This window comes from Lingula anatina, chromosome 6 (genome assembly GCF_051362555.1).
Source record: "Lingula anatina isolate TDL-2025a chromosome 6, LinAna3.0, whole genome shotgun sequence".
Classification (NCBI taxonomy): domain Eukaryota; kingdom Metazoa; phylum Brachiopoda; class Lingulata; order Lingulida; family Lingulidae; genus Lingula; species Lingula anatina.
The window spans coordinates 13,768,909-13,793,382 of NC_141772.1; the positions used below are offsets into that span (position 1 = coordinate 13,768,909).

At 36.7% G+C, this 24,474-nt stretch overlaps 3 protein-coding genes across 5 annotated transcripts in view; 1 reads left to right on the forward strand and 2 right to left on the reverse strand.

The window, feature by feature from the left end:
• Positions 1-24,474, reverse strand: part of LOC106151926 (uncharacterized) — a 48,441-nt gene that overhangs the window by 17,812 nt on the left and 6,155 nt on the right. The window lies entirely within an intron of this gene.
• The window catches only part of LOC106151928 (contactin-associated protein 1-like), a 142,241-nt gene that overhangs the window by 7,174 nt on the left and 110,593 nt on the right, over positions 1-24,474 (forward strand). The gene's annotated exons all lie outside the window — the stretch shown is intronic.
• On the reverse strand, positions 8,887-10,681 carry LOC106151908 (uncharacterized). The gene is made up of 4 exons (XM_087015061.1): positions 10,020-10,681; positions 9,566-9,784; positions 9,333-9,437; positions 8,887-9,014 (listed from the first exon to the last, which is right to left on the reverse strand). Exons 1-4 carry the CDS (start codon positions 10,036-10,038, stop codon positions 8,887-8,889), a joined length of 471 nt encoding a protein of 156 aa, XP_086871187.1. The 5' UTR covers positions 10,039-10,681.

Here is a 24,474-nt window from a genome sequence, read left to right on the forward strand (position 1 = left end):
GTGTAAAACCATTTCCCGTCTAGTCATTTCTTTAACAAGCATTTCATTATGGTTATCCCAAGTTGTATAAAACACTGCATTTGAATGAGTTAAGGGAAATGTTGATTATTGCATATGAGGTCCATGTTATTTGTGCAATTCAATTTATTTTATTAAACCGCTGACACTCCGTCTTGCATACTTTTATTAAACTGAGGTAAACAATGCCCGTTACCTTTACAAGTCCTATCTTAATCATCCATCTAACTGGAACTTCCTTTAGCTCTTAATTGGAGGGTTAAATGGCATTCAATTTGTCTTGCTTGTATCGAACGCACTCTCTATCTAAGCTTTACTCCAGTTATCTCAGGTAAAAATCTACCTGTGCGTTAGTTACAAAGCGCAGCTCCCGTAGACCTGGGGGTACTAGATAAAATCTGAACACCAGGTTTATCGAGGAGCTAGAGAAAGAAAGGAAGAATTTTTCCTGCACAACTTTATAGGAATTTTAACACGGACTTGATCCAGCTTAGACCTCCAAACTAACCGGGTGACATGGGCAATTTTCACAAACAAATCATAAAACTATATTTCAGTTAACCGCCTTTAAAATAAATATACCGTTCTGGGTAAATTAAAATAGTTATTAAATCGCAGGAATATTTTTGACTTAAATGATGATTTTATTATTAATGGAAATTAAGCTACTATATGAGGTACATTTGCTGTGATTACGCTGTCCTTCATGTTTTGCGTAAGTCTACATTTTGCTGTATGTGCTTGTAATCTTTTTAAATATGTGCGTACAATTTTTGCAGGTCTGGTTACCCCCCTGTTATGTGATGAGAGTATTAATTTGGCAATTAGTTCCTAAGCTTATTTGAATAGAATTGCAGTGTAAAATTTTCAACAAGATGTTGGCGAAATAGCCCATTACTCTTTGTAGGTATTTCCCCCGTAAAAGTTTGTCTAAAATTATCTTTCAATCTTTACTCTTTCAAAGACAGTATAAAGTTACCTGACATATTTTCGTGTAAACTTAATGACAAGCTAAGTGTCTCCAGTTCATTCCGTACTCAATTTTACCAAGGAGTTATAACTCCTTGATTTTACCCAAGCAAATTTTTTTCTTGAGTAGATCTTTATAGCACGGTGTTATAAGCTTACAAATTTGCAAAAAAAAAAAAATTGCGTACTGACGCAGAATTTGCGTTTCAAGTTATAAAATAATCAATCTTTTAAATTATTTAATATTTCAGATGAAATAATCTTCAGAAACAAATACTCAAAGCATAAACGAATTAGGATAACGAACCATTTTATTATAGCAGTTCCCATTTTTTCTTTAATATAACGCTCTTTTTCCTGTTTTTCCTCAACACGTTTTCTTCCACGGAAGCTTCAAGATACCCTGAGAGCAATTTCTTTTATTAATGTTCGCGACCGTGTTTGAACTTAATTGTTTAAGTATTGATATTTAACGTCATTTACAAATACCAATAAAATAACCCCATGAAATAAATGAGATATATTGAAAAATATGAAAGCCCACCAAGACGAGTTTCATACCTGTTATTACCTGGCTTGGGAATTGCAGCGGTGCATAATTAACAGGTTTGTTGTAAACGAGCTTTTGGTCAACTACAATGCATTTAAAATGCATCAGCAATCAGTAAGTTTGCCAACTGATGACAGTTAATCTGAAAGACTACCAGCTCTTGATATGATCTAAACCACCTGAGGTGACCATGATCTAGAGCATCGCAACTATTGTCACCGAAGTTAGTAAGTAAGTCACGGAAGACCGTCACAGACAAAGAAAGATTGTCAACGAGAGCTGCAATTTTGGTGAATCCCACGGCAACACACCGAGGCATAACGAAAATTCCTCAACTCCGTTCAACACAACTTTCCTTAACTTCTCCGTCTGTATGCACCATGCAGCTCAGTTGAGTCTCATAGACCTTTATCGTGATTGTCGTCACAGTACCACGTGACCCAGATCTGTTGCTTCATTTTTGCATATTGAGGTGAGGTTTACTAAAACGCTTTTTTTTCTACTAATAGATTGTATTTATAATTTTTAAATGGCGGGGATCGATTAAAACATACCTCTAGTGTATAGATTGAGTGCTGTATCTTCAAAATTCGAGAAATGGATTTTTACATGAACATTGTCCTTTAATCATTCCCGTCACAAATGTGTATTTATCATGCATTTTGTTGTAGTCTTTGCAGTCAATATAAACGATTTAAGAATTTAGGGCGTTTTCTGCAAGCCTCACTTCAGTTCTAGACGTACACCATCTTCATAGTGTATTAGAAAGGTGGGACTGAATCAACCATTTTGTCTTGCAGACCAGTGACCTTTACACTAGAAAACAAACGACCTAAGTCAGTCCAATTACCTTCATTTGTACCACTAAACCCGCTGTTGGGAGTCACTTTTGTTGTTAATTTTTTTCAGTAATCTATCAACACCAGTGCTTGACCTAGGCTGGGGACATGCCATCTAGCAAGTCCCCGTTCCCCCAGAATAAGGTCGACCTTGATACATGCTTTAGTAAATCCCCCGTCACACTAATTCGGAAAAAGCAGGAATCAAGCAGAACCAGCTGGAATGACTAGATTATAAAATGCACCTAAATTCTTATAAGAATGCCCTTGGAATACTCGGAATGCACTTGAACTAGGGAGGTCAGGTCACACCGCTTACGCAGTCGAAAACGGGACGAAATCTAACCTCGCTGTTTGTTTTCCATGATAAGTTGATAACTTTCAATATTTGGGTCCTATGATAAATATGAAAATATATTTAAAAAGTGCATTGAATGAGCTTTCTAAGGATATGTGTAACAATGTATCATTTCTCCGTTTTAAGCCTCCAGCCACGAAAATGCTGTGAGAAAGCGCTGGTGATTTCACTTCCTCGTTTGGTTCCCACTATTTACGAATTTTGCTCAACCTGCGCGTTTCGCGCCATTTTTCCAAAAGCTCCGTAAGGCGTCCCGGATGTTAATTGCTCGTATTTAGCCACATATTCATGCGGAGAATGAACCAACTGTTCAACTGGGGGGTTACAGAAGTTTATTTAACCGAAAATAGCAACCACAACTAGCTTGTAAATTTTTCAATCGTGTTTTAGAGTTAGAGTAACGAAGTTCTGAAAATTCTGTTACCCCTACCTAGATAATTTAACTAATTCTTGGTACAATTTAGTTATTTATTTATCTTTTTTTTTTTTGGTAAGACAAAGCCGTAACAGCCGTTAGAAAATCAGTGACTTTGATCTTACCGCAAACAAAATGGCGGACGCACCAAGCTGTTCTGCTGATGAAAAAGCAATTGCACTTTTAGCACCCAAAAAGGATCAAGATATCAGAATATCTATTCAGAAATTCTTTGAATTGTTCACGAAACCCAATGATATTGATAGAACGTCTGCAATTCAAAAATAGAGTTTTTTTTTCAAACAAAGTATAAAATTACGTACAATATTGATAAGACTAATGCTTTTTTCGCCTTTGAACTTGTTAGTGAACATAAAAGGGGGAATCTTTATTAAAATCATGATGATATGCAATGACTCTAGAATGGTTTATGACAGTCGAAAAAAAGTGAACAAAAAAGTATTTATTTATTTTTTCCTTAACAACAATAAAAAGGGAAAATTCCTAAAGCTGCCATTACGTTATGACAGTCTCTCCAAAAAATCGCGCTGGTTTTTGTATTACCTACCTGCTATGATGTCCAATATCAATTAAAGTTTTTTGACAAAATTATAACTTACCAAAATCGGATATTATTTATTTTCATTGTGCATTCTGGCATTTTTACTAGTTAAACATGAAAATCGTGTAATTTCTATATATTTACATATATGTTCTTTTTTAGCTATCAGTATGTAATAACCGTCATTATCATCAGTATTATATGCATTTAATCTTTGATTATCTGTTTAAATATTTAATTATATATGTATATTTTCTATTTTTCTCTCTTTGAGTGAATAAACGCATTAAAAAAGTTTTAGGCATCCTGCTCCTTTCTCTCTATTCCCATACTGCCCCCCCCACCCACACACACACACATATACAGGCAGTATAATACTGATTCGAAGTGTACATCGTTTATACTGTCAGTTGCCTTGGACATGGTACATGTAGTAGACACATTATGGACCGGTAAGACAGGAGTGGTAGTACTAGGAATGAATCCCAGGGTCCCAATACGGATAATACAGGTCATATCACGTGGGTATTTTACTCATTGGACTTTCTATTATGTTTTTAACGACTCATTTTCTTAAATGTTTTTAATTACAGGACCTATGAGTACTGGGCTTGGAATCGGATTATCGGCAGGAGTTGTAGTTAAAGTTGTAACTGCTTTGGCCTATGAACTACTACTACAGGCCTACCAAACTACCAGACGCGGCACCTACGGATCCTGAATAAACCGGTATATCAGACCACACTACCCGTTTTCAAGGTGTGTGTCAGATCGCATTACGGAGTATCAGCCATATCACTCATTTTGCCTGGCGCGCGATGTGATAGCGATGATCCTAAGCGATACCCGGATGACAGGAAGGCCTACAAAATTTGTGATGGGGCATGATACTGGTAGTTGGGTAGGCCTGTACTACGACGAATGTAAGCATCTTCTACCCTGTGCCCATGTTGAAGCTGAGACTTAAGATCTTCAATGCAACATTTATGTCTGAACGTAAACTGTGTACGGGGTCTTATTATACGAGGTACACATACACGTACATGTCCCTGTATAAGCGTGAATTAACGAGAGGTAGGACTGATCCGCCTTCTCAGTCAGCATCTGTTTACCGCCAGTAGATTTTGACAATAAAACAGTACATTCACATTGCTCGGGGTAAAGATTTGTATAAAACGTACTTAGGGATAGTTAAATGTCAAAAGGGCTTTTCAGAAGTATCAAACAGACAGACATCAACTGACCACCAAATCTGGCTGACTAATACACATGAACTACGTGTGATAGTTGACTAGAAATGTTTTTACAATGACAGACAATAGAAAATGACCATCTTCCCAGCGTCACTAGGTTTAAGCCCCAAGATTTACTTAACCATCTCTGTATTAATTATCACGTAATTTCTGACATGATTATCTTATTAATAAATTTGCCGTGCATTAAGTAACATGAATTTTACTTTACTTGTAATAGATACGTATGTACATAGTACATGCACATGTATACTTGCTGTTAAAACGAGCTTTCATTGTGAATTAATTCATGTAATTTTCCAGATCAGCAGCCACTATTTCTGCACCTGAGAAAGGCATAGATAGCACAATTATCACAAACTCAGAAGGACGCAAAAACTTATTCCCAGCTACCAAACTCGGAATCAAATGCTCCCGCAAACAACTGCACTCGCGAGATTTCAAACAAAGGCGATAGCGGTTACTTGAACACCCGCTGTTGTGAAGGCGACATACATTTACAAAATCCAACGGAAGAGGACACGTGTGATTTTGTAAGAATGGTGCAAAATGATATATATATATGCCTCCAACTTTGATATCGACGACACAGAGACCATGGTGCAGAATTACAGCTGTGGTGACGGCACGGTAGAAAATGAACTGTATATGTACAGTGAATAATGAATGGGTTTCCAATTACAGAAGCATCCCTAGCTTGATCATATAGGATATCTTAACGCAAAGCAATGTTCAGATCTCTGAATAAAACAATCGGCAAGAGTGGCAGATATCAAAACATTCCATCATACAACCTACGAATTACAGGGTAATTATCCAATAAATATAAAGAATACTTGCAAGCAATATGCCTTTCAATATACACCAAGATCAAACATCGATAGACTGTTAAAACAAAATGGAAGAAAATTTCCTCAATTTTTTTTTCTTCTCATGGATACGCAAATTGTTTTTGGTAAGCAAAAATTGTGGATGATTTTTTACTATTGTTTTGGTCATTTTAATAAATAGATAAATGATATAATATGATGCGTATTACTGTTAATACGTATATATAAAACGTTACGGCATACTATAACTATCTTAAATTTTGAATATGCAGTTTCTAAGATCATGTTTTAACACTAGCCTAATGATCTAATCGACGAAGTAAGTCCAAATACAAATATGCTCTTAATAATACCCGGCATCTTTATGCTACAAACCTAATTGTTCGATGTTTGAAAGATTACAGTAAAATAGCACCGTGTTAGCAATCACACGGCACATAGTATTATAGCTGCATTATATATTTTAAATGATTAACGATTCACAACAAGTGCATGTTCTAAGAAACAACACCATATCTTGTTAAAGAAAAAAAAATTACAGTACTTCCATTAAAGTCGCACAAGGTTTAGGATAGCGATGTGCAAAGTATTTTTTTTTTCAAATCTACAAATTGACTGACTGATTAATTGATAAATACGCAACCGGTGGTAATAATTAAATAGCTATAGTATGTACACAAATTTACAAATGTACACAAATACACAATAGCACACTTTCCCATCTGTAAAGTAAACGGGCCTGAAGCCTTATGCTTGTTACACATTTTACTTACATTGGTATTACCTGTTGAGCATAATTAAAATTTGATGTTGAATTTGCAGTTAAGCATTACGTACTTTTGCATCAGAATTGACAGTAGCCTATTTTGTGCATTGTTATTTTCAGCTTTTTGTCTGTATATTTGACAGCTTTGCTGCCTTGTTTTGTTAACGTATCTTCAGCGCGACGACGAAATGATATCTTAATTGTTGGACTATTAATAACACTTTGATAATGAAGGTCTATATCTTAAAACGGCAACAAGTTAGGGGCCTACAGGTACTCTGTACCTGTTGCAGCGTGTATAAATCATGCTTTGGTTTTCGTACCCCAGACGCACCATGTACGCATTTGCTATAATGAATTTAGGGGGTGGGGATGAATAATCTGTAATGAGATTGGTGTATTTTCTGTAATCCTCACTTCAGTAAAGCCTTCTTACTGTGTGTGTGTGTGTGTGTGTGTGTGTGTGTGTGTGTGTAAGGGGCGGGACTGGATCCGCCATTTTGATTTGCGGAATATTCACGTTCTACTATTTTATAATGTTTTAAATTATAAAATGGACGACGTGCATGAAGGTCAAGTCAATGACCTTCATTTATAATACATGTGCATAGAACTGTTTTTAGAGTCAACATCTTTTGGTGTTTTTGTTCAATTTGAAGCTAAGACAGTTATAATTACGTCTGCAGTGTTCGTTTTAGCCTTGTGACATCACATCTAGCAAGTTCAGAAGATTGCGTCTTCAAAAATTATGCCGTTTTGAAAACAAGTGTAGTTTGGTTAACAACTCAACTTCGGCCAAGCATTTTTCCTTTGATGATCTTATTATCACCCAATAATCAAACTATTGACCACGCTAAAACCTTCTACCAGTAGTTTATGATGAAATATTTGGGTTTCTGTCGTTTAAATCAGTTGTAATAAAACAAAACAAACACAATTTGATAAAACAAACAAAGTTCCAGACAAAATTAACTGCATGAGGGCAGACTGATGATTAATACTGATTACTAAGCACCTATTTCAAAGTCGCTGCACCTAGGGAATGGAGCTTACTCCCATTTTTACATGTACTACGTAGGAAAGACCTCGGCGATTTTTAGAAGGAAACTAAAGACTTTAAAATTATTTATAATTATTTGTATAATTTTGATGTAATTCTAACAAACAAATTTTTTATGTGAGTGATGAGGCGACATTTTTAATTGCTACATTGTTTGTATCAATAAATGTTCATGTTTTAATCACTTTTCTCTTTTCTTTCGCGTTCGATTTTTTATCATTAATAATTCACTTTACATCGTAAAGTCTACTAAACAAGTTCGGATTTTAGATTAAATAAATATTATTTTTATCTAGACAAGTTTTGTTCCAATATTAATTGGAAGTTTGCCATTTCCTTCTAATCGTTATAAACGTTTATCTTATATGGTAGTTATTTAAACAACTTGAACATCTGTCGATTATTTTCCACAAAAATTTTGTTTCCCACGTTTTATTATGTTTATTGAGAAAAAAGTTACTGTAACAGCCTTTACATCTTATTAGTCCAAGTACAATGAATAATTTCATCATGAGAATCTCTTCTCTAAAATGAAAAGTTTTCTCCGTTAAATTAGCAAAGAAGAAGAAGAACAGGTTCACAGTTGATGTCAAAGAATAGGCAAACAATGCACTCTACACTATTCTGTTCACAGAATGGCAACTATTTACTTGATGTAGTTTATATAATTTAACACTTAAAAAGTTGCTGTAAAATAATTACGGTACTGTAACAAAGAGAGGATGTAATGCACAGATGTTTCTTCCGATTCAGAATCTATAGTATACAACGTCCAGTAAGACAAACATTGATCCCGTGAACACTGTCATTAAAAAGGTAAGCAGTGCCACTCTCTGCCAACACTTCTCCATGTCTAAGTCTTAATATAATACTGATCAACATAAACAAAATACACTGCTCCATTAGTGTACAATCTGTGGTCATGCTTCTTCTCATGTTTCAGAGCAGACCACCTGTCAGAAATCCTGGGGCCTCATATTTTGCAGCCAAACGGCTTCTCTCCAGTGTGAATGTGCAAGTGCTCTTTGAGATAATGAAGGCGAGAAAACGTCTTTGGACAAAATGTGCAGAAGAATGGCCTTTCCCCTCTGTTTTTTTCTGATGTTTATTTAAGTCACCTACAACAAAGAAAAAACACAACCCATAGCTCAATTAGCATACAAATCATCAGAGGACAGTGTCACCATGGTGGCCGGTTCAGGAATCTCATGACCTGGGTCTGGTCTTGTCATGGGCGATATCAGCGCCCCTGTGTGGCCAATGGTATCAACAGCGTTGTTCACATAGGCTATTCCTCTGTGTGTGTGTGGCAAATGTAGTCACTGTTTGTATAACATCAACTGGATTTTGTCTTTGAAGCATGGAGATGAACTGCTGGTGATTGGTGGAGGATGCTTAAATGTAGAATAATGTTATTTTTCACAACTATTTGAAAATGGGGAAAAATTTGGATTTACAGAAAACAGACCCCAAAAACTGACTGAATGTTTGATTATGTGTTGCAAAACCAGTGTTTTACATTTTTTTTCATTCAGTTAAAAAAAAAAAAACATTTAGGTTGATTCTGAAACTAAGCAATTTTATGCAACTGTACATATGAACATTGAGAAACAAAAATAAATAGATTGCAATCTCACATATTCTTTTTTATCTGTCACTTTTAAAATGTTCTCTGAATCTGTTACTTCCTGCGTCTAAAAAACTTAATTTACCCATTTCATCCTTAATAACAAAAGTCACTGATGGCTGTGGATTGTCTTGGGCCTGACCTAAAGTGCCCCCTGTTGGGAATTGTGACAGTAAAAGGCAGCGGAGACCTGAAAAATAAAGGACATACATGTAACAGTCACTTCACTTCAATAAACATCTGTAACACACATTGTATTTTAAATTTCCTTCAATATTTTATGTTATAACAAAACCACAAAATAAATATTAGACTCACTTTGTTGACGTTCTGTGTGGTCATGCTTCTTCTCATGTTTCAGAGTAGACGACCTGTCAGAAAACTTGGCGCCACATATTTTGCAACCAAACGGCTTCTCTCCAGTGTGAATGTGCATGTGTTCTTTGAGATAATGAAGGCGAGTAAACGTCTTTGGACAAAATGTACACAAGAAAGGCCTTTCCCCTGTGTGTTTTTTCTGGTGTCTATTTAAGTCACCTACAAAAAAGAAAAAGTCAATGAAGCTACATTGTATAACATGCTCATAAAAATTAACATCAAATTCCATACTTTAAAAATAACAATAATCATAACAGTGTTTCTCTCCGTACAATCTTTAAATATGAAGTTTAGGGTGTGGCTACTATCACTAACTATACAATAAATCATAACAATACAATGTACCATATTAAAAAAAATTAAATATCTTCCCTAAAAAGCACCTTTAAGTTACCTTTATTAACAAACGTCATAGGACACTCCTCACACTTGTAATTGCGGATATTTTTATGGCGCTTGCAGGTTTGTTTTCTGTGCGAAGGCTTTCCCACAGCAGTCACACAGGTGATTCTTCTGGTTAATATGGGTGGCTAGGTGACTCTTTAGGCTGCCTGACTGCATGGATGCCTTAGGCACATAGTGTGCTTCTGCATATGAAAAATGTATTACGTAGCTTATCTGCTTTCATATATTTTAGCATAGAGACCCCTTTGCGATTAAGTTTGAAATATTTTAGGCAATATTGCCACTAAATTTAACGTACCCTTCTATATAGTCAATTTGAAAAACAATTCAATTACTCTCAAACTTTATCTGTCAATAACATCTACTACATCAACTAGGATATCAAAAAACAAGATGTTTCATAGGTTCCAGCAAAAGAGAGAGAGAGAATTACATAAAGGTCTTCCATCTGCTGTGCGTTTCCTCATGTGTATCTTCAAACTATTTCCCGTCATTGTAAATGGAGCTAACCAGTGCAAGACACACATATATTAAATTTTTCGTTTTTTAGCGGATATATTTTTTCCTTGATGTTACAAATCTAACTCCTACAAACAAATACATGTATGTTGCCAACAAATATTACAAACGGATGTTTTCATTCATATCATTTTATATATGTATTTTCCAGCATGAAAAGTAAAATTTCATTATTTTTGCTTTGAGCTTATTGTCCATTATTTATCACAAAGCTAAAGTGTCAGCGATTTTATACAAATTACGAAAGCTTCCAAGCAGTAAATATTTTTATACATGACGCATTTGTAAAAAACACATATTAGTGGTGCCTCGATGCTATTAATAACTTGTTAATGTAGCGCAAAACACACATCTCACAAACAGCCACGTTAATTTTAAAGAAACAAACGCCCATTTCACCATGTCACCAGTGCGTTGACCACATTCTTGCAGCTCTGGTAGTGATCAGCTAATTAGTAGCAAATGTTCTCATCTGGTCTTTTTTTTTCAGATGAAAATATACTATTATATTATTTTCATAAAATCGCCTTTTATGTTTGACGATCTGAGATCATGCTGTTATATTTCCAATTGACCAATCGGTAGTGGCTAAATATCGAAAATAAAGTCATTGTAAATTTTTAGTAATTAAGATTCATTTCTGAGGTGCGCGTTTTTCAACAAGTTGCCTCTCTGGTGCCATTTCATGAAGCGGACGTTTCAAAGCACTCCCTTATTTGACCGGCATGTGCCCTACTGTGGAAGAGTCTTCTTCTGTTAGACCCAGTTCTGCAAAGCAGGAAAACCCTCCCTTCGTCAACTGTTTAACTGAAATAGTGATTATAATTTCTTTTCTATAAAAAATGAATAAAAAAAAGCATTAAGTGTAGATGTATCTATTAGCAAATTATACATAAGACCAATTTCGAAACTTCAAATTAAAGTTCAGATTTACTTCCTTGTCGACTTCCTTGTCCTTGTCGACCTTGTGTAAATATATTATAAATAAGAAGTTGGTTGTAAAGTTATCACATCATGTCTAGCTTAATATACCATTAAATTAAAAAAATGGCTGTGGTGACTATCAAAATACATAAAGAAATGAAGGCATGTGCATACTTAAGTCTTTAAGCTGGGTCTTCAAGGCATTAACTGTAATGTCATTGTCAAGTCCATGCACCAGTACATCTTCCATTTCTTTGAATGGCTTTTGGATAGTAACCTGTTAGAAGAGAAACGATGTAATTTCAATTTTGAGAAATTATAAATAAGGGTTCAGGCATCCCTACTTATCATCTCATAATTAAATTGCAAAAAAAAAAAAAAAAAAAAAAAAATGAACACCTACTCTAAAGAATTTCACTATCTCAGCCTTCTCCAAGAAAGCAACAGTGAGGTCCTGGTGGTTGAGTTTTGCCACGTCCAGTGGGGTGTCGCCATCATCATCTGCCGCCTTGGTGTCCGCCTCGACTTCCACCAGTAGTTTCACAATTTCTCTGTTACCTTGCATGCAGGCCAAATGCAGCGGCGTCAGTTTATAAGCATCGCGGACGTCTGTCGTAGCCCCAAGCTCCAGAAGTTTCTCCACCACAGCGGGGTGTTGTTTTAGAACTGCGTGGTGGAGCGGGGCTAGATCCTCGTGTGCGGAATCTGCAAATGTTACATACGTCTCTTGAATCTTCTTTACAATGTCATCGGGGGGTTCTTTTCCCCATCCTGAGTGCAGCACTTTCCCGTAATCTTCCACATCTAAAATTGTAACATTTAGTTTTACCGAGAAGTCAGCAAAAAGCTTCCTCTTGACCAGAACATAATGCCACGCGGGTCTTTCTCTATCCTTACCCCACACCTTATACACGATAGTCCCTTTGTAGAGATGACCTCGTGAGTCAATCAGTGTACGCTCTCTTCTCAGAATGGCATTTAAACATTGCACTTGCCCACTCTTTGCTGCCATGTGTGCTAGATTTTCGCCTTTGTTATTTAGGATGGTTGGATCTGCACCACCTTCATCTAACAGACCTTCCACAACATTCAAGTTGTCATTGTTGAGAACTGCAGTATGTAGAGCGGTGTTACCCCTTTTGTTCTGAATATCTGGGTCAGCCTCGTGATCATTTATCAAACACTTAACCACATCTACATGATCATCTCTAGATGCTAAATACAGAGCTGTGTTCCCGTACTTGTTCTGATAATTGACAGCGATTCCGACCATTGCTGCTATTTCTTTCACTAACTCGACGTGACCGCCCCATGCGGCACACACCAGGGTATTGCTGGTCACAGGTAAACCATGGCGCTGCAGCCTGTTGTAAATGTCTCTGAAGTTACCAGAAGCTGCCACATCCAGACATGATGCATCTCCCATATCCGAATTCACATTTTTATTGATGTCAATGTTCGGTAGATCAGTGAGGTACTCAACCACGTCATCATACCCCATCCTGCAGGCACGACCCAAGGCAGTTTCACCATACTCTGTGACAGCATTCAGGTCTGCACCCATTTTGAGAAGCAGCTTCACGCCATCTAGGAATCCTACACCGGCGGCATAGTGCAGCGGGGTAAAATTTTCATGTCCAGTTATATTTACCAGGGTATTGTCAAGAGTGCAGAGTTCCTTTAGTTTATCAACATTCTGACATTTTGTGACCTTGTGAATTGGCTTAATTTCATTTTCAATTGCTTCGAATGACTCAATTGTTTCGCCTGCCTCACTGTTACGATATTTCACAGCTATCTCTTTGGCAGTACAACCTTCCAGCTCACTAGGGTGAGTGCCGCTTGTGACCTGTTTTAAAAGTGTGGCCCATTCAAAATGTCTCCATATTGTGACAACTGCATTATCGTTATTATGAAACGCTGCAGCTTGTAGGACATTGAATCCGTTTTCATCCCTGTACTCAAGGACTTTGTTTCTGTCCACTTGGCGGGCAGTCCTATCTAGCTCGTACCTAAGCTTAGGCCGTGCGATGAGTGCATACAGTCGACGTAACGGATCAGGTATCATCGAAATATCTTCCGTTTCTTCTGCTAAAATGAAGGGACATTGTCTTTAATGTAAACTGTCTTCTTTGTGATAAATACAAACATTTGACACAAGCGGTCATATGTCATACTCCTTGTCTGTTATAATAAGAACACTAGTATATACGGACATTTTACAAATTTGCCATTTTCTTTGCTATATCAAGAGCCTCGGGGATTGCAGTAACGTAATTAAATTGGAAACAAATCATCATCATCTCGATATTTTTAACTTTTACGCATTATTTTAAAGTGGTGAGTGATACAATAACGATAAAGCTAAGAAAATTTTGGCTGAGCAGCACTGACATCACTCATCTATTTTTACCAAAAATCAAACATCATTCCACATGTAAAGCACTGAATCACGTTTATCGTATAAACTGAGATTTAAGGGATAATAAGTGAACGTTTTGGACAATTCCCAATACTTACCAATGGTTGAAGAAATAGCAGCTCTTCGTGTGAGATCTTTACTTCACAGTAAATACACTGTAAACAACTCATAGAAATATAATATATTCTATTTTACCACAAAAGCGGCAGTTATAGCTATAATTCCGATATGGGAGCATGTCATCGGATCACGTTACCCCCATAGATAGCTAAACTCTTCAGATAAAACCAGGGACTAACTTAAAATGCGGAAATGGATTCATTAACCATTGGTAAGTATGAGGAAACTGCCGTTTACCCCAGGAAATTCATTTTTTGGCCAAAATGAACAGTTGTTATCCCATTAATGAATCCATTGCTACATTCAAAGTTAGTCCCTTTTTCTCAAAAAAATTTTTTTTGTAATAATCTCTTAAGATTATAGCCATCTATGGAGGTTACATGGTCCGAAGACCAGCTCAGGTCTCCGAATAATAGCTATAACTGCCATTTTTGTGGTAAAACAGAATATATTATATTTCTATGAGTCGTGTACCACGTTTCTCTTGTGAAATATAGATCTCCTATAGAGTTATTATCCCATTAAGTTTACCAATACACATGTATTTTGAAAAAGAGTTTAGTGATGAAGAACGGGGATTGGGGTGTGAGAATATACACAACATCCTTTGATACATTACAAAGCCTTAAATAACATTTTTTCGCTGCCACATGTATCGCATGTATTACAAAGCCTTAAATAACATTTTTTCGCTGCCACATGTATCGCCTGGTTTGGAATGAAATTTGTCTTTTTCAACAAGTTATGAAACGTACTGGTAGCGTCGCTTGTGGTAGCGTCGTTACAGCAAATATTTGTTATTATCCACTTTATTTATCACAAGTGTTTCTGACAGGCACAGAATATTAAGCAGGAAGAATTCAAAGTTGGATTTTACCATAAAAAAAACATGTACCATGCACCTGTGGGCCACAGTGTGTATACATGTATATACTTCCTCTTTTGAAAAGTCGGCAAAACATCCTTACCTAAATGTGGTAGTTCTTACCTTGGACCGACATGACATCCAGCACATCATCTACGTCCCTCGTGTAATTTGTGTGAAGAAGACTGTTGCTGTCTCCAATTTGGATGTTTTGACTTTGGGTGATGTTGAATGTCTGCACGTTTGGATTAGTTAGCTTACTTGGCACTGGAACAGCCAGTTCACAATAAGTAAATCATTCAACAGTATGTTAATTAACATTTAAAATAGGTTTACGTATAGGTTGCTGCATTGAAGTGGACAGCAACAAATTTTCAAATTTCAGTCTGATAGTTTCTGTTATTTTGCTTACTACTATACCTTCCACCGGTCTCCACGATTCTTGTCGGGACTGATTTACCACCACCAGCTCTAAAACATCGCTGGTTTTCTGTGCTACGGCAAGTAGAGTTTTTTCATTTTCTATCTCTGCTCCTTTACTCTCTAGAACAACGGAAAGCCTTTCTTCTTCCCCATAACCTAACATGTAGATAGTGCTTTACATATATAACATCAAATAAAAAACATCACCTCATTTTTTTTATTATTATTTGGTATAATAGCCAACGATTTTATTTGACGAATTGCTCGTTTGAACACCCTTCACTAAAACGGATCAAGGTTATCAAAATATTGGTTGTCCTTCTCATATTGTCGGGGAAAAAGGTGCAGTAAAGGACAATTCGTTTATATAACCCAATTAACACGCTTACAATAATCCCATTGTCTATCATCTCTCCAAGGGAATGGCAAGGCCTTTGTATTATTTCTCTACTCCGGTCAGTATTTCTTTTGCACATATACGGTACGTGTTGGATCACTTTGTTCCATTTCCCAAAGAAAGTATAAGTCACCTTTATTGTTCATGTTTTTTTTCCGAAATACGTTGCCGTAAAGTTACTTTTATACTTGTGGGTCTAAAAAAGTCCAACAACAAATGCCTTGATGCAAACCTCTATATACTTACCCAACAGCGTTCTTGCGTCGTGTAGCAGCGCCTCCATTGTTGTTAAAATACATGTTTTCTTCTTCTGACGGTCACATGAATAGATGACACAGGGGGTGGACATCTTCCTGGTAGAAATGATAATAATTACCAACAACCATTTTGCAATCGTATATAGTCGTTTTTTATTAAGCTCAAACTTTGATGTTGTGAAATAATTGTCTCTAAGCATCAAGACCAAATGTGCTGAAGTGCAAAAGCAATCACCTCTTTGCATTACTCTCTGGTTTACCAGCAAGGATATGCAGCTGTGGTTGCAGTATATTCTGGCTGCTGATAATTTGTTGGTGCGCAAATATTTACGACTGGGTTCCCCTCCCTCTCTCTGGGGAGTCTCACTAAATTGCTATCATCTAACCGGCTTAAATGTCTGTCACGCCTACCGAATCAGCTAGGGGGTAAAGATAATAACAGCTTTACTAGGCGTGACAGACATTTAAGGCAGTAAGATAACAGCTATTTCGTGAGACTCCCCAGAGAGATAGATGGATCCAAATATCTGTGGGAATGGTCCTTACATGTTGATCTTTGATTTATCGCGTGTTTTTTCCTATGCATATTACCAATCAAAAGTAATAATAAAACAATTTTCATGATATCCAAGGCGTAATGCCTGAATTGTGACGATCTGAGTATACATACGAAAATAGAAAGACAAGATCTGCAAGACCACACCATTTTTTATTTTTCCCCTGGCGTAATCCTCAATATTTTTGGGGCCTAATGTAAATAAATTGATGTCAAATTAAGAAAGTCATGGTCAGTTTTAAAGCTTCGGAAGTAATCTATAGAAAAGACAGAAAAGAATATTGCGGATGTACACATTGTCGCTTTTAGTACTAGAGGCTTTTTTACTTTTTTGTATATCTTTGGGGGGGGGGGTCCATCCATGGGTCACTGACCTTTTAGGCAAACCCTTTTGGGTACAATTTTATTTTTACATTCTTTTAAAGTGATTGTCGTACTATTATTTGTAGGTTGTCTTATTGTGCTCTTTTAAAGTTCTCGCATATAATCTTGTACTCAATAAAGTCATTCAAATCAAATGTTCATGAGTATCTTACGTTTAAAGTATATATAGGCCCTACCATTAGTAAGGTAAAGGTCATTGCAAAATGTACTCCAACCGGCTTAAATAAATAAATAAATAAATAAATAAATAAATGAAAACTTTGATGCACTGACTGCAGATAAAACCTCTTAACGAGACAATGAGCGGGATAAGTTTATATTACACGAAAAACGCACTTGTAAATAATCATTGAGGGCACACTTCGACCATATCTTAATGTTCCGATAAACTCATGGAGATGTGTATTTGGTGGCCTTCTTGTTTAAGGTTACACACAAATACATGTAGGTCGGCCATATTGGGACTCGCTGACTTAAGAGACAGGCGGAGCGCAAGTAGGGTTTGACCCAGATAGACTCCGCCAACCCCACTTAATATATCCAAAGCCCAGTGACTACAGACGTTTATTTACAAAGAATTAAACCATTTTAATATACAATCATAAACATAGCTGCATAAGATTCACAAAGTAGCTACGTGTCCGAAACACATCGGTCTATGCCCCTACTAGTCATATCGCCGCGTGATAAAGGGGTTTAAAGTTTCCAATATAAACAGCAGTAATAAAAGCTACGTATGGGTGGGCATATTTTCAGCGGTTATCTACGCTGACCTTAAGGAAAGTCAACAAATCCGAGGAAACACATGTTTGCCCCAGCTACTTTTAGTATTGAAATTGAAAAGGAATTTAAGCTTCCATATTTCCGAATTTTATCTAAAGGCTAAAACCCGCTGTTGATTTTATGAGAGAAAAACAGAAGTTTAATTATTTTACCTTAGCGGAGACATGCTTGATTATTCCATTTTTTTTCGTAACATATCTTCAGCACGACGTTTTTTAAAATGATATCTTGAATGGCGGACTATCAATAACATTTTGATGATGAAGTCTATATCTGAAAACTGCAACAAGTTTGGGGCCTTCAGGTACTTGGTTTCCTTACTACAGGCGCACCATGTAAGCATTTGCTATAAGGAGAGGGGTGTGAAGGTGGGGATGAAAAATCTATTATGAACTTGGTGCATTTTCTGTAAGCTTCACTTCAGTAAAGCCCATTTCCTTTTTTTATACATACTGTATAAGGGACGGGTCTGGATCCGCCATTTTGATTTGCGGTGTATCTACTTTCTAATAAATTATAAAATAAACGCCATACATGTAGGGCATGCTGATGACAATCATTTATAATGCATCTACAAAGCCTGTTTTTAAGATTCAACACTTGTTGGTGTTTTTGTTGAATTTGAAGCTTAGACAGTAATATTTACAACAGCGTTTACATTTCTTTTAACCTTGTAGCATGGCATCTAGCAAGTTCAAAAGATTGCGTCTTCAAGAATTATGCCGTCTTGAATACTACTGAACTTAGGTTAACAACTCGACTTCAGAAAAACATTTTCCCTTGATAATCTTATCATCACCCAATAACCATACTATTGACCCAAGATAAACTTTCTTCCAGCAGGTAATGTTGAAATATTTGGAATTCCGTCCTTTTAAAACACGTGTAATTCACAAGGGATTCCAGTGAGAGTACTACAATTAGTTAAGTAAAGCCCATTTCAATTTCCAAGAAAATAAAATACTTACTTTTTTTAATATTTTAAAAAACTTCTCAACGTCTATTTCTATGTAACATGATGTTCTCAAGCGATCATGGGACCGGGTCAGTATCATCGATATATTTATACAAGTAAACCGATAATTTATATTGCACAAGGTAGGTTATCGCAGGCAATTGCAAACACCAGATGATAAGGAGAAACCGTCGTACGCGCCGTTTTTATATAAAATTTAGGTGAAGGATGGATATATGTATTATAAAAAGGAGTTTCAATTTTCTGTCATTTGTTAAATTGTTAAACAGGTTCATCAAGATAAGTCTTTATTTTTCTGGGATAATAAGCAACTGCATGAATCATTAGATTAAAGTCCAGCTACCTCAGTTTTGGAAATACACAGTGTTAGGCACGCATGCGATTCGACTGAAAGCACTTCAGCTCCGTTTGCAATGGGGGTTGGGGGTGGAGTTGAGCAAACTGTCCTTTAAGCCAAAAAAGGCCAAACGGAACTAAAATTTGATCTAGCTTTCATGTCAATGCTCAAGTAAGGATGTCTAAATGTTCACTTTTTTTTTGAAAAAGTTCAAATTGCTGGTCACTGTCAACTTGCATTGTGCATCGTGGACATGTATAAGAAAGCATATTTCAAGACACAATCACCTCAGTTCCCAAGGAAAGACTGCCGTTTTCCCTCCGACACGATTATGATAACATGCAGGTTCATTACGATGCATTAGTGACAATGTGGGGTTATTTAAAGCGCGTTTAAGGTAGCATTCAGAACGGTGGACTAACTACAGCTAGGCCACGGGTCAAATATGGCGACCCACTAAAAAGCATGCCGTCTAATCCGCCAATTATAGACACTGAATAGGTTCCCCGTGGGGATGTATTCAAGTCGGTCGGCCATATTTGACCCTCAGACTAGCTAGCCCACTGTTTTGAATGCGGTCTACTTCACATTGGATCTCATTGGTTACACATTGTCCACACTGCATAAATCTGACTCGTTCCATTTTTCAAAAAAAAAAAAAAGGGAATATAATACTTACTATTTCGTGTAAATAATCTCAGCGTCTATTTCGAGAGTTTCAATTGACCATGGTGTCCTCAAGTGATCAAAGGACGGGAGCTGTGTCGTCGATATATTGACTCAGGTTGACAGATAATCCCCAGGCCAACGCAAACAAACGCCATGCGATATGCAGGAATAGTAACGATTTGATAGATAAATAACTGACGGACAGATAAATGTATAAAAGAGCATACGGGTAAACGTTTTTTGTTTGTCCTTGTGCTGTATTAAACAAGTGAATCTAGACAAGAGCCTCCCCGTTTATATTCCCGGAACATTGGTAATTTGAGCGCACAATGAGGCAGTAGTATTAATCATTAAAATTAATCTTAGCATTCTAAGTTTTGTTTATCATTAAACGCGATAAAGGAGTTTTAGTTTTCCTTCCCCAGGTTAATCTAGACAAGAGTCTTCCCGTTTATAGTCCCGATAAAACATTTTTAGTTCAACACACCATTAACTATATGACGACCTACTGATGATTAATAACGATGACTAAGCATTTATTTTAAAGTGGCTCCACCTAGGAATTTACCCCCAATTTTACTAGTTAGGAAAATCTTCCAGGAGACTTTTAGAGGGAAATTCAAGACCTCAATAGTTTTGAATAGAGTTTTTATGAACACTTTTTTTAAGTAAGTGGTGAAGTAACATCTTTAATTTCTTCATTATTTGTTTTAATCAATTTTGTTTATTTTAATCATTTTTTTATTTTCCTTTACTAATATAATGTAAATTTTGGGTGGGACAATCAGTTTCAGTAAAACACATTTTTTAATTTTTTTTAATATAAAAGAAGGCCCCTTACCCCCCCCCCCCCCCCCCACACACACACACACACACACACACACATGCTCGCGATTGAAGTCGGTAAAGTAGATTTTTTGAGTCGGGCAAGTCGATTTTCAGACCCACCTGCCCGCCAAGCAAGTGTCTTCAAAGGTTTATGTTTATTAGGACAAGGACTCATATAACCTGTTTTATTGGTCCCAGCTTAAATACAAGTGTCAGAATAGTCCAGTGAACTTGTAACGAGAGAGAGAGAGATACTTACACGAAGGGCCTGTCTCCAGTGTGTTTTCTCATGTGTGTAACATATAGATATGTGTGAGACTATGCTTGTGAGGGTGATTGTGCTAGCGAGGTGTAGTGTGTTCGCCTCTTTTCGTTTGTGTTCGTATAAATTCGTCTCTATATACTACAACCAAAGCTCGCAACTTGACACAAGCTGAGACACTTATGGAGAGCCATACTGGTCTCCCATTAAAAAAAAAGAAAAAAAAACATCAACAAGTATACAAATAGAGTGTCGTCAACTCCCTATAGGCTCCCGTATAGTCAATAAAATATGGATACCTTGCGAAACAAGGATACCCTCCAGTGGTGGATCCAGGATTTTTTGAAGGGGGGTTCCGAAACGACAGGTCTTGGATGCAAAACCGACCATCGACCCCTTGGTGTGGAGTTCGGGGCCTACTCAAAGGCCCCAAAATTATTTTGGTGTTTTTGAAAGCAAGCAGTGCCCTTTGGTACGGTTTAAAACCATGATTTAGCTAGTCAAAATTTTAAATTCCAGAGGGGAATATTGGTGTGATATATTTTTCAGAAACCGAAGGGGGGGGGGGGGGCAGGACCCCCACCCCCTTGACGCCCCCTCTAAATCCGCCACTGCCCTCGGCGCACATAAAAAAAAAATTAAACATAGACAGCCTTCTAATCGCACTCAAACTCTCTCCACTCACATTAAGCGACCTCGACAAACCCCACATCGGACATCGGTAGAAATCCACTACATGTATAAACGCTGACGAAGTCATCGTCGTTCAGACCCCCAACGCACTGGACAGACTACGATGTTCAAAGTACCGTAGAGAGAGAGAGAGAGATGCTTTTGAAAACGAATAAAGAATCGTTCTGGTCATTGTAATGTACTGTTAAAGCACTGTATGGCTATGCAGATATGTTGTTGCACATAATGTAAAATAAATGGATATCGATGATACAGTAAGCAGTTGTTACTGTGCTGTGCTCCATCCAGTTCACGCGAAAAAATGGTACAATATGGTATTTGCAAAGACAATGTCATACCCTGCTTTGTATTATTTTAAGATAAAATGGTTAATTAATAATATCTATACTTTGCTAAAATTTCAAAAATGAACAAAAAATAATTGTTAGATGATGTCGTGGCTATGTAAAATTAAAACAATGTGCAGATTTTCGGTGTTTTTTTTTTTTTTTTGTCGCCTTGTCGCCTGAAACTGAATAGATTACAGCGAAACTTCGATTATCAGACGCACTGTAAAATAATGTCATATGGTTATCTATATAGCTTTTGTTTAGTGACTCAAATAGTATGTTAATAAATACAGGTAGTTCCTAGAAAGGCATTCTCAGAGTGCAGACCTCCGCCAAGGATCCTGTACTAATAGATTGTGGTAATTGAGAGCACCTCCATTGCTTAAAGTCATTGGACCTATATCGCATTTGCTATAGTATTTTTTATATCATACTTGGATCCAGATAAGATGGTGATCCGGATCACTACCAAAATATAACACTTTTGGAAAGCCCATTGCCGACCTGCACTGACACACGTGATTTCAAACAAAGACGATAGCGGTTACTTGAACACCCATGGTTGTGAAGGCGGCATAAATTTACAAAAACCAACGGAAGGTGACGCGTGTGATTTTGTCAAATGGTGCAAAATGATATCTACGCCTCCAACCTTGATATCAACGACACAGAGTCCATTATGCAGAATTACAGCTGTGATATCAGTGGTGACGGTACGGTAGATAATGAACTATATATTTACATGTCCAGTGAATAATGAATTGTCTCGCAATTGTACAAGCATCCCTAGCTTGATCATACAGGATATTTGAACGCGCAACAATCTTCAGATCTGAATAAACATCCAAGAAGAGTGTCAGATATCAAAGACATGATTTCAAGTTAAATACGGGTTTTGCACTGGCCGTTGAACGTGTCTGTAGAATATAAGTTAGAAAATAAGAAGGCCGACAAATATAAAATGCACACGTCATAAATGCATTAAATGTATTTCATTTATTGTAAGCTATAAGGTGTTGGATGGCAAAAATTTAATCTAGTTGTGTTTACATGAAAAGAACATTCCATCATACAAACTACAAATTAATTATCCAATAAATATAAAGAATACTTGTAAGCAATATGACTTTCAATATACACCAAGATAAATCATCGATAGACCGTTAAAATAAAATGGAAGAAAATTTCCTCGATTTTTTTTCTTCTCGTCGATACGCAAATTGTTTTTGGTAAGCAAAAGTTGTGGATGATTTTTTACTATTGTTTAAGGTCATTTTAATAAATAGATAAATGATATAATATGATGCGTATTACTGTTAATCCGTATATATAAAACCAATGTTACGGCATACTATAACAATCTTAAATTTTGAATATGCAGTTTCTAAGATAATGTTCTAACACAAGCTTAATGGTCTCATCGGCGAAGTAAGTCCAACTACAAATATGCTCTTAATTATACCCGCCATCTTTATGCTCCAAACCTAATTGTTTGATGTTTGAAGGATTACAGTAAAATAGCACCGCGTTAGCAATCACACGGCACATAGTATTATAGCTGCATTATATATTTTAAATTATTAATATTCATTCACAACAAGTGCATATTCTAAGCACACCATATCTTGTCAAAGAAAAAATTTTTACAGTACTCCCATTACAGTCGCACAAGGATAGCGATGTGAGAAGTATTTTCTTCAAATCTACAAATTAATAATTGTATTGACTGATTAATTGATAAATATGCAACCTGTGGCAATAATTAAATAGCTATAGTATATACACAGATCAATAGCGCACTTTCCCATCTGTCATGTAAACGAAAGAGAAACTATAACAAGCAAGGCGCGGTGTCATTTAATTGCCACCTGCATATTTGCTCCTCTGGAAGGTGATCAACAACGTATTTGGCTCAATTTTCACAACTACAATTCAAATATATTTACAACACTGCGCCAACTTCTTCGTTTCCTAAAATACTTATATTTTCTTTTAAAACACATGGACACACACTCAGGAATACACACATAATATATATATACAGACTTGACATTTAATATGGAATATTTCAGTTTCGACGGTATACGTAGGTAAAAATGCGTTCTTTTTTTAAAAAACTCCGATCTCACATAAGATTTATGAATGGAGAACTGTGTAGTCAGGTGTGTCGCTACCAATTAACTGACTTTCAGATCTGTTGCGCTGCTACATTATGTAAAATGCAGTGATTTAATTGGGTAGTGTTCCTTTGGGCTGGTCAAAGCTTGGCTTAGGTAAAGCTTGGTTCTGTCAAAAAAGTATCCATATGTCGACAACTACTGCATAGAAGAATTTGAAATTTTGCATGCAAGCGGTCAGTTTTGCAGTGCGGAAGATAAGTCAAGTAGTGCATTACAATTTTTTTAATCTATGGCAGAATGGCGCAAAAAAGACAGACATTACCAGACAGATCATAGCGCCAAACAGAACGGTCCCCACAGTTTTATAGAGTAATGCCCAGACTGATGTTCCTTCACAGAGGTCACCCCCAGTGTATCAAAATCTTACCTACAGGGCACAGGACCCGCCGCCTTTCGAGATTCGCTGCTGCAACTAAACAAAAAACACTTAGTCCGTTCAGAACGAGGGGTAAATTTCCACCAAAATGCGTTTTTCAAAGCCCTTAGCGAACATCAAACTGGGTTTAGCAGGTAAAAACGC

Coding starts and splice junctions, on each gene's coding strand:
- LOC106151908 (XM_087015061.1), bottom strand. Junction 9,438..9,565: donor CCACACAGAACGTCAACAAA/GTGAGTCTAATA, acceptor TTTATTTTTCAG/GTCTCCGCTGCCTTTTACTG. Junction 9,015..9,332: donor TGTTATTAAGGATGAAATGG/GTAAATTAAGTT, acceptor TCTACATTTAAG/CATCCTCCACCAATCACCAG.